Source organism: Crinia signifera, chromosome 6 (assembly GCF_055691185.1).
Source record: "Crinia signifera chromosome 6, ASM5569118v1, whole genome shotgun sequence".
In the NCBI taxonomy this organism is placed as follows: Eukaryota; Metazoa; Chordata; class Amphibia; order Anura; family Myobatrachidae; genus Crinia; species Crinia signifera.
In genome coordinates this window covers 16231601-16247671 of record NC_139222.1, presented here as the reverse complement: position 1 = coordinate 16247671, position 16071 = coordinate 16231601, and the positions used below count along the sequence as shown (strand labels likewise).

Sequence of the window (16071 nt, the reverse complement as noted above, 5' to 3'; positions counted from 1 at the left end):
GTCAGAGATTATTTCCCATTTTTCTTTTAAGGAGGCAATCAGTGACATGGCAAAATCACCCTGGTTTTGCAGTGTAAAGGATTGCTACTAAAAAACACCCTAATAAGTGTGAGCCTGATCACTTTTGCTGTGCTGTTTTATTCCCCATCTCTCTAAAGGCTCCCAAAAGTGTCTTAAGGACCAGATTTCCCTTGAGTTCCCCCGGCAGATACCCGAGAGGGCTCACATAATGATTTGGCACTTGATGTGCCATTGTTCACCTGCGATAAATCACATGTGATTTATCACATGTAAAAAGTGCCCCCAGGATAGCTGCTGGGAAGTTGGATGGTCAAATGAATGGAAGGCCGCTGATTGGTTGGGAGAGCCCTTAGCCAATCAGCGGCCTCCCATTCATTTGAATGGGAGCTTTGAAATCTCCTGGCTGCCCACAGCTACCGGTGCAGCCTGTTCCCTGGAGTATGCAGAGTGAGGAGGTTGTCTCTCCTGCCCGGCGCTTCCCCGCTCTGCAGACTACAGGTGTGTGCCAGTGGTGGCACTGCTGGCACACACACCTTTGGACCTGATCAGATGCAACACACTTTGTGGGTTCTAAAAAAGCACCCATGATGTCCCGCTAATGGGTCCAATACTGACCCATCTTATGGTCAGCCGTCCGACCTCCAACTCCAATGCACACAGGACTGCATGCCGGAGCGTATGTCAGACATATCCGATTTGGGGCAATATTCACCCGATTTTTTGGGCTGATCCGTTGGGTTTGACTTTTAGTTTATATATTGATCCCCGATCTGTTTAGGTTCCATAGTTATATTTATTGTTTCTAGATGCGACGTGATGATCTCACAAGGGAAAGATTATTTTATTGTATAAATGTTTGTGTGCATACAAATGACATGTTATACAGTGCCGGCGTCACGTTCCCCATAGTATCACTTACTTTCTTTGTATTCCGAGCACAATTCTCTAAACTAACAGGAGGAGAGTCCTAGGTGTCCTTATAGATAAATGTTCATTTGGTGGTTCCTCACTAGTCACAGTGGACAGATATGTGCCAATAACCTGAATCAGGAGTAGTTTGTGCAGTCTGTATGGTTCCAACAGCACCAGAATCCAGATACTGGTCCAAGCACAGACACAGGTGTAGCAAGTTGGTCAATGCACTCTGACGCGTTTCACTGCAGCTTCTTGCAGCTTTTTCAAGAGTTTAGAAAAAACACTCTAAGAAATGCCTGTGCCTCTTCTACTGTTTTGGCATTGTGCCTCATGGCTAAGAAGACTTGACTTATGCGTAAAACATTTTCCACACTCAGAACATGGAAATGGTTTCACACCTGTGTGACTTCTCTGATGTACAACAAGAATTGATTTCCGCGCAAAACATTTTCCACATGCAGAACATGAGAATGGTTTCTCACCTGTGTGACTTCTCTGATGTATAACAAGAGCTGATTTCCGTGTAAAACATTTTCCACACTCAGAACATGGGAATTGTTTCTCACCTGTGTGATTTCTCTGATGTACAACAAGAGCTGATTTCCGTGTAAAACATTTTCCACACTCAGAACATGGGAATGGTTTCTCACCTGTGTGACTTCTCTGATGTACAACAAGAGCTGATTTACGTGTAAAACATTTTCCACACTCAGAACATGGGAATGGTAACTCACCTGTGTGACTTCTCTGATGTATAACAAGAGCTGATTTCCGTGTAAAACATTTTCCACACTCAGAACATGGGAATCGTTTCTCACCTGTGTGATTTCTCTGATGTACAACAAGAGCTGATTTCCGTGTAAAACATTTTCCACACTGAGAACATGGGAATGGTTTCTCACCATTGTGACTTCTCTGATGTGCAACAAGTTTTGATTTACGTGTAAAACATTTCCCACACTCAGAACATGGAAATGGTTTCTCACCTGTGTGAGTTCTCTGATGTGCAACAAGACCTGGTTTATCTGCAAAAAGTTTTTCACACTGAAAACATGGAAATGGTTTCTCACCTGTGTGACTTCTCTGATGAATAACAAGTTTTGATTTAAGTGTAAAACATTTCCCACACTCAGAACATGGAAATGGTTTCTCATCTGTGTGAGTTCTCTGATGTGCAACAAGACCTGGTTTATCTGCAAAACATTTTCCACACTGAGAACATGGAAATGGTTTCTCACCTGTGTGACTTCTCTGATGAATAACAAGTTTTGATTTCTGTGTAAAACATTTTCCACACTCAGAACATGGAAATGGTTTCTCACCTGTGTGAGTTCTCTGATGTGCAACAAGTTTTGATTTACATGTAAAACATTTCCCACACTCAGAACATGGAAATGGTTTCTCACCTGTGTGAGTTCTCTGATGTGCAACAAGACCTGGTTTATCTGCAAAAAGTTTTTCACACTGAAAACATGGAAATGGTTTCTCACCTGTGTGACTTCTCTGATGAATAACAAGTTTTGATTTAAGTGTAAAACATTTCCCACACTCAGAACATGGAAATGGTTTCTCACCTGTGTGACTTCTCTGATGTTTATCAAGACCTGATTTATCTGCAAAACATTTTCCACACTGAGAACATGGAAATGGTTTCTCACCTGTGTGACTTCTCTGATGAATAACAAGTTTTGATTTCTGTGTAAAACATTTTCCACACTCAGAACATGGAAATGGTTTCTCACCTGTGTGAATTCTTTGATGTAAAACAAGACCTAATTTACCTGCAAAACATTTTCCACAATGAGAACATGGAAATGGTTTCTCACCTGTGTGAATTCTCTGATGTTTAACAAGACCTGATTTATCTGAAAAACATTTTCCACACTCAGAGCATGGAAATGGTTTCTCATCTGTGTGAATTCTTTGATGTAAAACAAGATTTGATTTCAGTGTAAAACATTTCCCACACTCAGAACATGGAAAGCCGGTATCAGCTGTATGACCTGTACTATGTGTAACAATGGCAGAGTTATTAGGTGTAGAGTCCCCTTGAGATGAAGGATCAGATGATGTATTTGCACTATAAAGCACTGTATGTATATCTGAGATAATGGTGTTTTCTCCTGGAGAATCTCGTATGATAGTATCTTCTATTTTAATGTCCGGAAACAAAATGAGATCTCCCATCAGGATATTCTTCCTTCTGTCTTCATCTGCCGAGAATGAAATAAATTGTATGGAAATGAAAACATTTATCTTACACTGAGGAGAAGATTGTCATTGTATCAGTCATTTCTAAACACTTTATTACAATTCTAAATGTACTTACAGCAAATCTGACTGTTGGTGAAAAGAGAAAATAAATCACCTAGAACAGACCCGCCTTAATAATGCACAATGCAACCACCCAGTCACTGTGACATCACCAACAGGACAGCAGCCATTGGCCAGTAACATTTCCCTGCCATTGTCACAGGACTGGAAGCCTCGTTATCAGTGATGTCCAACCCCAATGTCCACCCAAACACTGACCTGCACCCATGGTAAATCCTAATTAAATGCAGGGTAAATTCTTCATATACCTTTTTGGTTTCAGAGCTATTCGTTATATTCTGGTTCTAACTGGTCTCTAGACCTACTCAGTGTCCCCAATCTATGTTATAGACAAGACCAGGACTCATTCCCTTCTCTCCATGGTCTGTGTACATAGGTATGATCAGAGGAATGCATGGACGCCCAGTCAGGAGCCAGTCACCCTGCACTAGAATAGTCTCTGGAGACCACAGAGCAGATCCAAGTAACCACAGAACTCAAACTACGTCTAGTAGATCCAGATCATCTCAGGAAGAGGCTGAAGGAGGATAAGAGAAAAAATACATTTTTACCTGTAAAATCTTATTTCTGAAGCCATGGTGGATGTTGGGATTATGGGTATGGTGGGGATTGGAGGACCCAGGCATCATGGAGTTAACTTCTGGAGTTAGGCTCCTCCTACCCTATTCCCCCCTGTCCTCAGAAACTAGTAAAACTTAACAAGCTGAGTAACTGGTATAGGAGAGAAGACCACGCAGAGGAACAAGCACCGAGCAGAGAAGGGAAAGGGGGGACATGATAGAAACTTTCAAATATATCAAGGGTTTTAACAAGGTACAGGTGGGAGACATTCTTCACAGGAAGAGGAGCAGCAGAACACGAGGACATGCACTGAAACTAGAGGGAGGAAGATTCAGGGGAAATTTGAGGAAGAATTACTTCACAGAAAGAGTAGTAGATAAGTGGAATAGCCTCCCAACAGAGGTGGTAGACGCAAATACAGTAGTACAATTTAAACATGCTTGGGATAGGCATATTGATATCCTTACAAAAAAATAAGGATCAAATATGGTTTGAGGTAACATGTTTAAAAAAGGGGCAGACTAGATAGGCCAAGTGGTTCTTATCTGCCGTCAAATTCTATGTTTCTAGGAGCACAAGCATAACACTCCCCTGACTGTGTCCAAAGCTAGCAGGACTCTGCCCAGACAGAGGTGTAAGGGCAGGTGCCCAGCATCCAACATGGCTTAAGATAAAAGGATTTTACAGGTAAGACAAAAATCTTCTTTTTGACTTTCAGCCCATGGTGGATTCTGGGACTATGGGATGTCACAAAGCTGTCCCTTTATGGGTGGGAACGCTCCTGAGCTGTACTGAAGACCCCTTACCTGAAAGCATCTGCTGAGGCAAAGGTGTCAAAATGATAGAATTTGATGAACATATGCACAGAAGCCCACGTGGATGCTCTGCAGGAAACACTGGTGGGCGGTGCCCACGAAGCACCAACAGACCAACAGAGAAGGCCTTCACCGAAACTGGCACCAGTTTCCCCACCAACAGATTGGCCTGGCAAATGGTGAGACAGAACTAGTGAGCCAAGGCCTGTTTTGAGGCAGGCCAGCCTAACTTGTGTACATCATAAAGTACGAAGACTCAGGTTTGCTAAAGGAGTGTTCAAACACACATAAATACACAGGGCCCGGACCACAACCAACGTCTCCAAAGAATTAGAGACTGAAGAAGAAAATTCTCGAGAATAAACTGGTACAAAAATGTTCCTGGTTCGTCACAACCATAGGCAGATATCCTGTCTAGTTCGTAATACCGCTCTGTCCTCATGGAACACCAAAAAGGGTGAATGATGAGAGAGGGCCCCTAAGTTCGAATCTCTACAAGCAGAGGACATGGCCAAAAGAAAAACATGCGATCCATGGAATCCAATGGCTCAAAATGGAGCTCCCTGAAGTTTATGAAGAACTAGTGACAAATCCCACGGATGCATCAAAGGATGTACCAAAGTTCAAAGGTGTAGCACCCCCTGCAAAAAAGTATGAATTGTGAAAGAAGCCACTTGTCCTTGAAACAACACAGAGAGGGTTGAGACCTGGACCTTCAAGGAGGAACAATGAAGCCCCAAGTCCAAACCTCTTTGCAGGAACACCAGAACACTGGAGAGTCGATAGACCTTTGGGTCAAAGCATTTGAAGCGCACCATTGGAAGTACCGTTGCTAAACCCTATGATAAATCCTGGAAGAGGATAGTTTGCGAGCTGCGAGCATGTTTGAATGACTTGAGATGACAATCCTCTTGCTCTTAAGATTGACCACTCTCCTCAAATTCAATTTGAGGAGATCCAGGTGATGACAAAGTCCATGAGACTATAGTCTGGCCAAAGTGGGAGATGGTTTGGAAGGGCAACCAACAGTGTGAGAAGTTCCACGTACTCTGACAATCTGGAGCCACCCGAATGGTGGTCACCATCTCCACCATTTTTAGCCGACCCAATACTCATATAAGAATAGCAATGAGAGGAAAGCTATATACCATTTGGAATGGCCAAGGTGCCGAGAGGCCATCCAAAAAGCATACTGCTGGATCCCTGGTCCAAGAGCTGTACATGTGTAGCTGCCTGGAAGCCATTAGGTCCACCAGAGGTTGACCTCAGCATTTTGTCAAGAGATAAAATACCTCTGGGTGAAGCAGCCATTCTCCTGAATGGACATCTTGTATACTCAGGAATTAGTTCAAGACTACTGGGATGTACACTGCCGATAGGGAGGGAAGAAACTGTTCCACCCACCTGAGAATCGTAGTGACTTCTTCCATGGTGGTGTGACTCCTGGTCCTGCCCTGGTAATTTATATAAGCACAGCTGGCATATTGTCTGTTTATATCTGCACTGGCCTGTTGTGGAGCATTGGTTCCATCTGACGAAGAGCACAGTAGATTGCCTGTAATTCCAAGATGTTGATGGGCAGGCACATTTCGTGACTTGCTCATAAACCCTGAAAGGAACGATCTTCCACCTCTCCCCAACCTCGTAGACTGGCGACTGTGCTCAGCAGAATCTAGTAGTAATTTGCAAAGGTGCGACCCATGCTGGGATGAGAAGGTTTGAGCCAACATATGGTTTGGAGTGAAATTGTCAAAATTTGACCATTTCGAAGCAGGACACTAGGTTTCCTAACACCCACATGCACAGATGAACCTAAACCCTGCTGTGTTTCAGAAAAGAAGGAATCATCTCCCAGAGCTCTGTCCTCTTGTCTGCTGGTAGGTAGAGCCTCTGCGCAAGGGTATCAAGCAATGCTCAAAAATTAAGCACTGTTGTGGATGGGGTTATACTGTATTTCTGACAGTTTATTATTCATCTGTGGAATTGTAGCAGATCCTGCAAGAGGTAGAGATGACTTTGCAGATCCTTTGGAGACTGCACTAGCAGAAGGTGGTCATCCAGATAAGGTAGAACACAAGTTCCTTGTAGGTGAAGTTGGGCAGCCATCACCTTTGTGAAGACTCACTGCGCTGTGTACAGCCTTGAACTGGTAATGTCTCTCACCATAAAGCAAAGAAAATACTGGTGACATTGACATATTGGAATGTGGAGATAGGCGTCCTGAATGCTAAGAATGCCATGAAGTCTCCTAGTTATAGAGTCAGAAGAATGGATCAAAGAGGCTCCATTCTGAATTTGGGTAGTCTCAGGAACAGGTTGCGCTGTTTCAGGTTGAGAATGCTGTGAAAAGACCCACTGGGCTTCCACACCAAGAAAAAATGTGTAGAGAAACCTTGTCCGTGATGAGAAGGGGGGACAGGGGTGATCATTGCAGTCGGCAGAAGGGAAGAAATGGCGGACTGAAGGGAAGAAGCCTTGGCGGCATCTGGCAGGCAGACCGGCGGTGGTAACAAATTGGTTAGAATAAAAAATTAAAGGGTGTAGGCGAAAAATACCATGTCTAACACCCAGGAATTGTTTGTGGAGGTCTGTTATACATGGTCAGTCCAGGAACCGACCACCCACCCTGGAAACCCCCGGGGTTGGACTTCCAGCATGAGAAAAAACAGCTTGTTATCTTGCTAAAGGGCCTGACAGTTACCAGACCTGGCTTGATGAGGCTTTGATTTTTGGGTTTTCGGGAAGGATGACTGGAGCCTTTGGTCAATAAGCACTAGGTTGACACAAGCAAAACGTTGACATTGAAATGAGAGACACAGGAAAACGTCAGCATGCTTTTTTCACCGTTTTTGGTATCTATGTCAACATGGACACTGTAAAAGTTTTAAATACACATGCGGGTCCTTCCCGGTAATAAGGGAGATTCCAGTGGAGATGGCTTCATCCAATCAGGGCTGGGACTCCCCTCAACCAATCAGCTCATCCCTGATTGGATGTAGCCTTCTCCACTAGAATTCCCACCAGTATTGGGGAGGCCCGCATGTGTGTGCAGCTCCTCAAGTCCGGATGTCGGGCAATTTTTTTTTTTTTAATCCCCTGAACACACAACTGGAGAAAAGGTTCCACCAGTGGGGGAGACTGGCAAGGTGAGTATATGTATATTTGTATGTATGAATGTGTGTATGGATGTATTAGTGTTCATTCAAGAACCCGCCAACTTTGAAAACCCATGCAGTTCCTCTTCCCTGCCTGGGGTGTCGCTGTCTGCTGCAGTGCTTCTACCACAGTGTGGTCTGTATATCAGCACTGATATGCAAACCAGATATAACTAGAAATAGCACAGCAGACAGCGACACCCCAGGCAGGGAAGAGGAACTGCATGGATTTTCAAAGTTGGCGGGTGCTAGAATGAACACTAATGTATGATATTAAAGTTGTGGTTCTCCAAGAACCTACATGGGGGGGGGAGCTTGCCGGGACCTGAAGAATTGCAGAAGTAGTACCGATATTTAAAAAAGGAAAAAGCAATGACCCAGCAAGTGTGATCTTAAAGCCAATCGTAGGGAAATGGTTTGAGGGAATTTTAAAAGATGGTATCCAAGAATACCTATAAATGAATCATATAATCACTAGTCATCAACATGGGTTTGTAAAGAATCATTCATGCCAAACTAACCCAATACATTTTATGAGGAAATTAGCAGAAACCTAGACATTGGCAATGCTGTAGATGAGGTATTCCTGGATTTTGCAAAGGCATTTGACACTGAGGCACATACAAAGCTAGAGAGCAGAGGGTGGTGGTAAACGGTGCATTTTCCAGTTGGAGACCAGTACTAAGTGAAGTATCACAGGCTTCGGTGTTAGGGCCTCTTCTATTTAACATTCATTAATGATATGGAGGATGGGATTGTAAGTAGAATCTCAATTTTTGCAAATTACACAAAAATGTGCAGGGTGGTTAGATTGGTTGAGGATGTCAACATTCTACAGTGGGACTTAGATAAACTTGACGAATGGACTGATACATGAGGTACAATGTAGATAAATGTAAGGTTATGCATCTCAGAGGACAGAACCAGTGTGCAACTTATACAAACGGAGGAGAATTGGGCAAATCAGAATTGGAATTGGACCTAGGAGTTCAATTTGACATTGAACTAGGGTACAGTGCTCAGTGTCATGGTTCAGCCACTAAGGCCAACAGGATACCAGCCTGTATAAGAAGGGGCATGGAAACAGAAGACAATGTAATTATACTTCTGTACAGGGCACTGGTTAGACCTCCCCTGGATATTGGAGTGCAATTCTGGGCCCCACATTCTTTACATATACACATATATCAGGGGGGCAATATTGTAAACTATCAGGCAACCTCTTTACTCTGAGGTCGGAAACTAGGACACGTGGGCATGCACTCAGACTAGAGGAGAGGAGATTCCGTACCCTTAGAAGGAAAGGGTTATTTACGGTCAGGGCAGGTAAAGGTATGGACACTCTCCCAGGAAAGGTGGTGATGGCAGACACATTGAACACATATAAAATAAGGTTGGACAAACATCTACTGGAACAGAACATCCAGGGGTACAAATAATCACTATTCAGCCATAGTTGGAACAGGCGGTAATACTAAAATGGGGATATCACATCTAGTCCATACCAACTAACAGGCCCTGTATAAGGATGAACTTGATGGATGCAATTCTGTTTTGTAACCTCTATTACTATGTTACTATGTAGTCCGACAGCACAACCCAGTGTTGTTGTTGTTATTGTTGTACACCAATAAATAAACATGGCGCCCACTGCCCAGGGGACCGGGGACAGGCCCGGGCTTCAGCCCTGGACAGGTGAAGCCTGGGAAGAGCCCTTTATTCAGGTGGTCCCCACTCGCACAGGGACCTTGTCCATGGGGTGATGCTCTGACCAGGGGGAACTTATATAAAGTGTCCCCCCCTGTGACATCATTCTACTAGCTGTTGGAGCCCGGTGCTGGTTACAAAATACAGGGGACTCCTACTCTATTTGTTCCCCATATTACTGGAACCAGGACCTTTACAAGAGCCCAGTGCTGGATTCCTAAATGCGGCAGGACCCCCTCACTTTTGATGTTTTGAATGTGAAAACATCCGAATACGATTTTTGGAATGCGATATATTTGTCACGGCAAAATGTACAATTGTTACCGCAGATCACTCACTATTACATATGTGATTTGCAGAACACATGCACTTATGGCCATTTATTAACCCAAAAAGTTACACCCTATTACTTCTCGCCCATTGCCCTCATTACTCTGCACTGACAGAGGAGAATATAGTAGAGGAAGACTGTAGTGACAGAACAAGAAGAATAGGAATCTACAACACTAAAAAAGTGAAATAAGTGAGATTCCAAAGAAGAAAAAGCAGCACTCACAATTCACACACTGCAAACTCACACTCAAAATAACAGACGGGAAAAACTATTCCGCAGCCGACTAGTATGGCAACCTAAACACCTAGAACATTTCCCAGAGGGCAACAGGGAGAATAGAGAATAACAAGCGTGGCTTGGATCTAAAATAATTTTAGTAGCCTTAACTTTACCCCTTTTTGCACTCACCTGTGCTGGTATCTGTAGGGATTTCCTCCTCCTTACGCTGCTGGTCACCCTTCATATACGTCTCTTCTCCTCCCTCTGTAGCTTCTTCCTTATTATCAGTCACATCCGTCACTTCTTCTCCTTCTGTATCTTCTAAATTATTATCACTCACATCCGTCTCGTCTTCTCCCTCTGTAGCTTCTTCATTAATATCAGTCACATCCGTCTCTTCTTCTCCCTCTGTAGCTTCTGCCTTAATATCACTCACATCCGTCTCGTCTTCTCCCTCTGTATCTTCTTCCTTATTATCAGTCACATTCATCTCTTCTTTTCCCTCTGTACCTTCTACCTTAATATCAGTCACATCCATCTCTTCTTCTTCTCCCTCTGTATCTTCTACCTTAATATCAGTCACATATGTCTCGTCTCCTAGATTTTCTGCCTTTAGATCAGCCAGATCTCCCTAAATAACCCAGAAAACAATAAAATATCAAAGTCTGATTAAATTAATTAAAATAGAACGTTGGTATATAATGTCCCATTCACAACAGTCTCCTCTCCGGTCACATCCCCCGGTGTTACTGTATAATATCCCATTCCCAGCAGCCACCTCTCCGGTCACATCCTCGGTGTTACTGTATAATATCCCATTCCCAGCAGTCACCTCTCTGGTCACATCCCCCAGTGTTACTGTAGAAATGTCCCATTCCCAGCAGTCACCTCTCCGGTCACATCCCCGGTGTTACTGTATAATGTCCTATTCCCAGCAGTCACCTCTCCGGTCACATCCCCCGCTGTTATTGTATAATGTCCCATTCCCAGCAGTCACCTCTCTCATCACATCCCCCGGTGTTACTGTATAATGCTCCATTCCATTCCCAGCAGTCACCTCTCCGGTCACTTCCCCTGGTGTTACTGTATAATGTCCCATTCCCAGCAGTCACCTCTCCGGTCACATCCCCCGGTGTTACTGTATAATGTCCCATTTCCAGCAGTCACCTCTCCGGTCACATCCCCCGGTGTTACTGTATAATGTCCCATTTCCAGCAGTCACCTCTCCGGTCACATCCCCCGCTGTTAATGTATAATGTCCCATTCCCAGCAGTCACCTCTCCCATCACATCCCCCGGTTTTACTGTATAATGCTCCATTCCCAGCAGTCACCTCTCCGGTCACATCCCCCGGTGTTACTGTATAATGTCCCATTTCCAGCAGTCACCTCTCCGGTCACATCCCCCGCTGTTAATGTATAATGTCCCATTCCCAGCAGTCACCTCTCCCATCACATCCCCCGGTTTTACTGTATAATGCTCCATTCCCAGCAGTCACCTCTCCGGTCACATCCCCCGGTGTTACTGTATAATGTCCCATTCCCCACAGTCACCTGTCGGGTCACATCCCCGGTGTTACTATATAATGTCCCATTCCCCACAGTCACCTCTCCGGTCACATCCCCCGGTGTTACTGTATAACGTCCCATTCCCAGCAGTCACCTCTTCGGTCACATCCCTCGGTGTTAATGTATAACGTCCCATTCCCAGCAGTCACCTCTCCGGTCACATCCCTGGTGTTACTGTATAACGTCCAATTCCCAGCAGTCACCTCTCCGGTCACATCCCCCGGTGTTACTGTATAACGTCCCATTCCCAGCAGTCACCTCTCCGGTCACATCCCCGGTGTTACTGTATAACGCCCCATTCCCAGCAGTCACCTCTCCGGTCAGCAGCTGGATGATCTTGTTGGTGAGTTCCAGGATCTTGTTGTCATTTTCTCTCCCATGTATCAGTGAGTGAGGTGGAGGCACCGTGATGGGGCTCTGGGTCCTGCTCAGTCCATCTAACCCAAGATGACAGCAACTGGGTATCTCATGCTCTCTGGATGTCTTCTTCACTACTGTGTAATCCTGTGTGTTGGAAAATATACTTGCAATGCATACATCACCATATCCCCTCATACTATTACTATAGATATAAGTGATGTCACTATGACCCTCACCTCCCCAGTCACGTCGCTGTATTATTACTATAGATATATGTGATGTCACATTGCCACTCCCAGGTCCCCTCACCTCCCCAGTCAGGTCCCTGTATTATTACTATAGATATAAGTGATGTCACAGTGACACTCCCAGATCCCCTCACCTCCCCAGTCATATCCCTGTATTATTACTATAGATATAAGTGATGTCACAGTGACACTCCCAGATCCCCTCACCTCCCTGTATTATTACTATAGATATAAGTGATGTCACAGTGAGACACTCCCAGGTCCCCTCACCTCCCCAGTCACATCCCTGTATTATTACTATAGATATAAGTGACGTCACAGTGACGCTCCCAGATCCCCTCACCTCCCCAGTCACGTCCCTGTATTATTACTATAGATATAAGTGACGTCACAGTGACACTCCCAGATCATCTCACCTCCCCAGTCACGTACCTGTATTATTACTATAGATATAAGTGACGTCACAGTGACACTCCCAGCTCCCCTCACCTCCCCAGTCACGCCCCTGTGTTAATACTATAGATATAAGTGACGTCACAGTGACACTCCCAGATCCCCTCACCTCCCCAGTCACGTCCCTGTATTATTACTATAGATATAAGTGACGTCACAGTGACACTCCCAGATCCCCTCACCTCCCCAGTCACGCCCCTGTGTTATTACTAGATATAAGTGATGTCACAGTGACACTCCCAGATCCCCTCACCTCCCCAGTCACTGCCCTGTATTATTACTATAGATATAAGTAATGTCACAGTGACGCTCCCAGATCTCCTCACCTCCCCAGTCACATCCCTGTATTATTACTATAGATATAAGTGACACTCCCAGATCCCCTCACCTCCCCAGTCACGTCCCTGTATTATTACTATAGATATAAGTGATGTCACAGTGACACTACCAGATCCCCTCACCTCCCCAGTCACATCCCTGTATTATTACTATAGATATAAGTGACGTCACAGTGACACTCCCAGATCTCCTCACCTCCCCATTCACGTCCCTGTATTATTACTATAGATATAAGTGATGTCACAGTGACGCTCCCAGATCTCCTCACCTCCCCAGTCACGTCCCTGTATTATTACTATAGATATAAGTGACGTCACAGTGACACTCCCAGATCCCCTCACCTCCCCAGTCAGGTCCCTGTATTATTACTATAGATATAAGTGATGTCACAGTGACACTCCCAGATCCCCTCACATCCCCAGTCATGTCCCTGTATTATTACTATAGATATAAGTGATGTCACAGTGACGCTCCCAGATCCCCTCACCTCCCCAGTCACATCCCTGTATTATTACTATAGATATAAGTAATGTCACAGTGACGCTCCCAGATCTCCTCACCTCCCCAGTCACATCCCTGTATTATTACTATAGATATAAGTGACACTCCCAGATCCCCTCACCTCCCCAGTCACGTCCCTGTATTATTACTATAGATATAAGTGATGTCACAGTGACACTACCAGATCCCCTCACCTCCCCAGTCACATCCCTGTATTATTACTATAGATATAAGTGACGTCACAGTGACACTCCCAGATCTCCTCACCTCCCCATTCACGTCCCTGTATTATTACTATAGATATAAGTGATGTCACAGTGACGCTCCCAGATCTCCTCACCTCCCCAGTCACGTCCCTGTATTATTACTATAGATATAAGTGACGTCACAGTGACACTCCCAGATCCCCTCACCTCCCCAGTCAGGTCCCTGTATTATTACTATAGATATAAGTGATGTCACAGTGACACTCCCAGATCCCCTCACCTCCCCAGTCAGGTCCCTGTATTATTACTATAGATATAAGTGATGTCACTGTGACACTCCCAGATCCCCTCACCTCCCCAGTCACGTCCCTGTATTATTACTATAGATATAAGCGATGTCACTGTGACACCCCCAGATCCCCTCACCTCCCCAGTCATGTCCCTGTATTATTACTATAGATATAAGTGATGTCTCAGTGACACTCCCAGATCCCCTCACCTCCCCAGTCATGTCCCTGTATTATTACTATAGATTTAAGTGACGTCACAGTGACACTCCCAGATCTCCTCACCTCCCCAGTCACGTCCCTGTATTATTACTATAGATTTAAGTGACGTCACAGTGACACTCCCAGATCTCCTCACCTCCCCAGTCACGTCCCTGTATTATTACTATAGATATAAGTGATGTCACAGTGACACTCCCAGATCTCCTCACCTCCCCAGTCACGTCCCTGTATTATTACTATAGATATAAATGATGTCACAGTGACACTACCAGATTCCCTCACCTCCCCAGTCACGTCCCTGCATTATTACTATAGATATAAGTGACGTCACAGTGACACTCCCAGATCCCCTCACCTCCCCAGTCACGTCCCTGTATTATTACTATAGATATAAGTGACGTCACAGTGACACTCCTAGATCCCCTCACCTCCCTGTATTATTACTATAGATATAAGTGATGTCACAGTGACACTCCCAGATCCCCTCACCTCCCCAGTCACCTCCCTGTATTATTACTATAGATATAAGTGATGTCACAGTGACGCTCCCAGATCCCCTCACCTCCCCAGTCACGTCCCTGTATTATTACTATAGATATAAGTGATGTCACAGTGACACTCCCAGATCCCCTCACCTCCCCAGTCACGTCCCTGTATTATTACTATAGATATGTGATGTCACTGTGACGCTCCCAGATCCCCTCACCTCCCCGGTCACGTCCCTGTAATATTACTATAGATATAAGTGATGTCACAGTGACGCTCCCAGATCCACTCACCTCTCCGGTCACGTCCCTGTATTATTACTATAGATATAAGTGATGTCACAGTGACACTCCCAGATCCCCTCACCTCCCCAGTCATGTCCCTGTATTATTACTATAGATATAAGTGATGTCACTGTGACGCTCCCAGATCCCCTCACCTCCCCAGTCACGTCCCTGTATTATTACTATAGATATAAGTGATGTCACTGTGACGCTCCCAGATCCCCTCACCTCCCCAGTCACGTCCCAGTATTATTACTATAGATATAAGTAATGTCACAGCGACGCTCCCAGATCCCCTCACCTCCTCAGTCATGTCCGTGTATTATTACTATAGATATAAGTGACGTCACAGTGACACTACCAGATCCCCTCACCTCCCCAGTCACGTCCCTGTATTATTACTATAGATATAAGTGACGTCACAGTGACACTACCAGATCCCCTCACCTCCCCAGTCACGTCCCTGTATTATTACTATAGATATAAGTGATGTCACAGTGACGCTCCCAGATCCCCTCACCTCCCCAGTCACTGCCCTGTATTATTACTATAGATATAAGTGATGTCACAGTGACACTCCCAGATCCCCTCACCTCCCCAGTCACGTCCCTGTATTATTACTATAGATATAAGTGATGTCACAGTGACACTCCCAGATCCCCTCACCTCTCCAGTCAGCAGGTAGATGATTTCCAGGGTGAGATTTAGTATCCTCTCAGTCGTGTGACTCCTGTCCTTATCCATCCTCAGTTATCAGTGATCTATACAGGACACGTCTCACCGTCACGCGACTTTGTACATCCAGTGTAAAGGTTCTGGCTCCTCACTGATCAGCTGTCTAGGAAGACATATAATTAGTATAAGAATCATCACAGAGTACACGTAACATATACAGATATGAAACATTGAGTGACCAGTACGTCCTCATATTTCCCACAGCCCTGGTCGGTGTTTCCCAGCAGCTCCACCGATCCAGCTACAGCACATTAATAATCTCCACCCAATGCTGGGCAAGATGTAATAGGGTGCAGAATTTGCAGGTGATTTCTGGCGATTT

The 16071-nt window shown here is 44.9% G+C and overlaps 1 protein-coding gene across 1 annotated transcript; it reads right to left on the bottom strand.

Moving 5' to 3' along the window:
* Positions 1 to 883: 883 nt before the first annotated feature.
* On the bottom strand, positions 884 to 15848 carry LOC146009532 (uncharacterized). The gene is made up of 4 exons (XM_083149975.1): positions 15681 to 15848; positions 11941 to 12132; positions 10251 to 10692; positions 884 to 3149 (listed from the first exon to the last, which is right to left on the bottom strand). Exons 1-4 carry the CDS (start codon positions 15756 to 15758, stop codon positions 1222 to 1224), a joined length of 2640 nt encoding a protein of 879 aa, XP_083006101.1. The 5' UTR covers positions 15759 to 15848; the 3' UTR covers positions 884 to 1221.
* Positions 15849 to 16071: the final 223 nt, after the last annotated feature.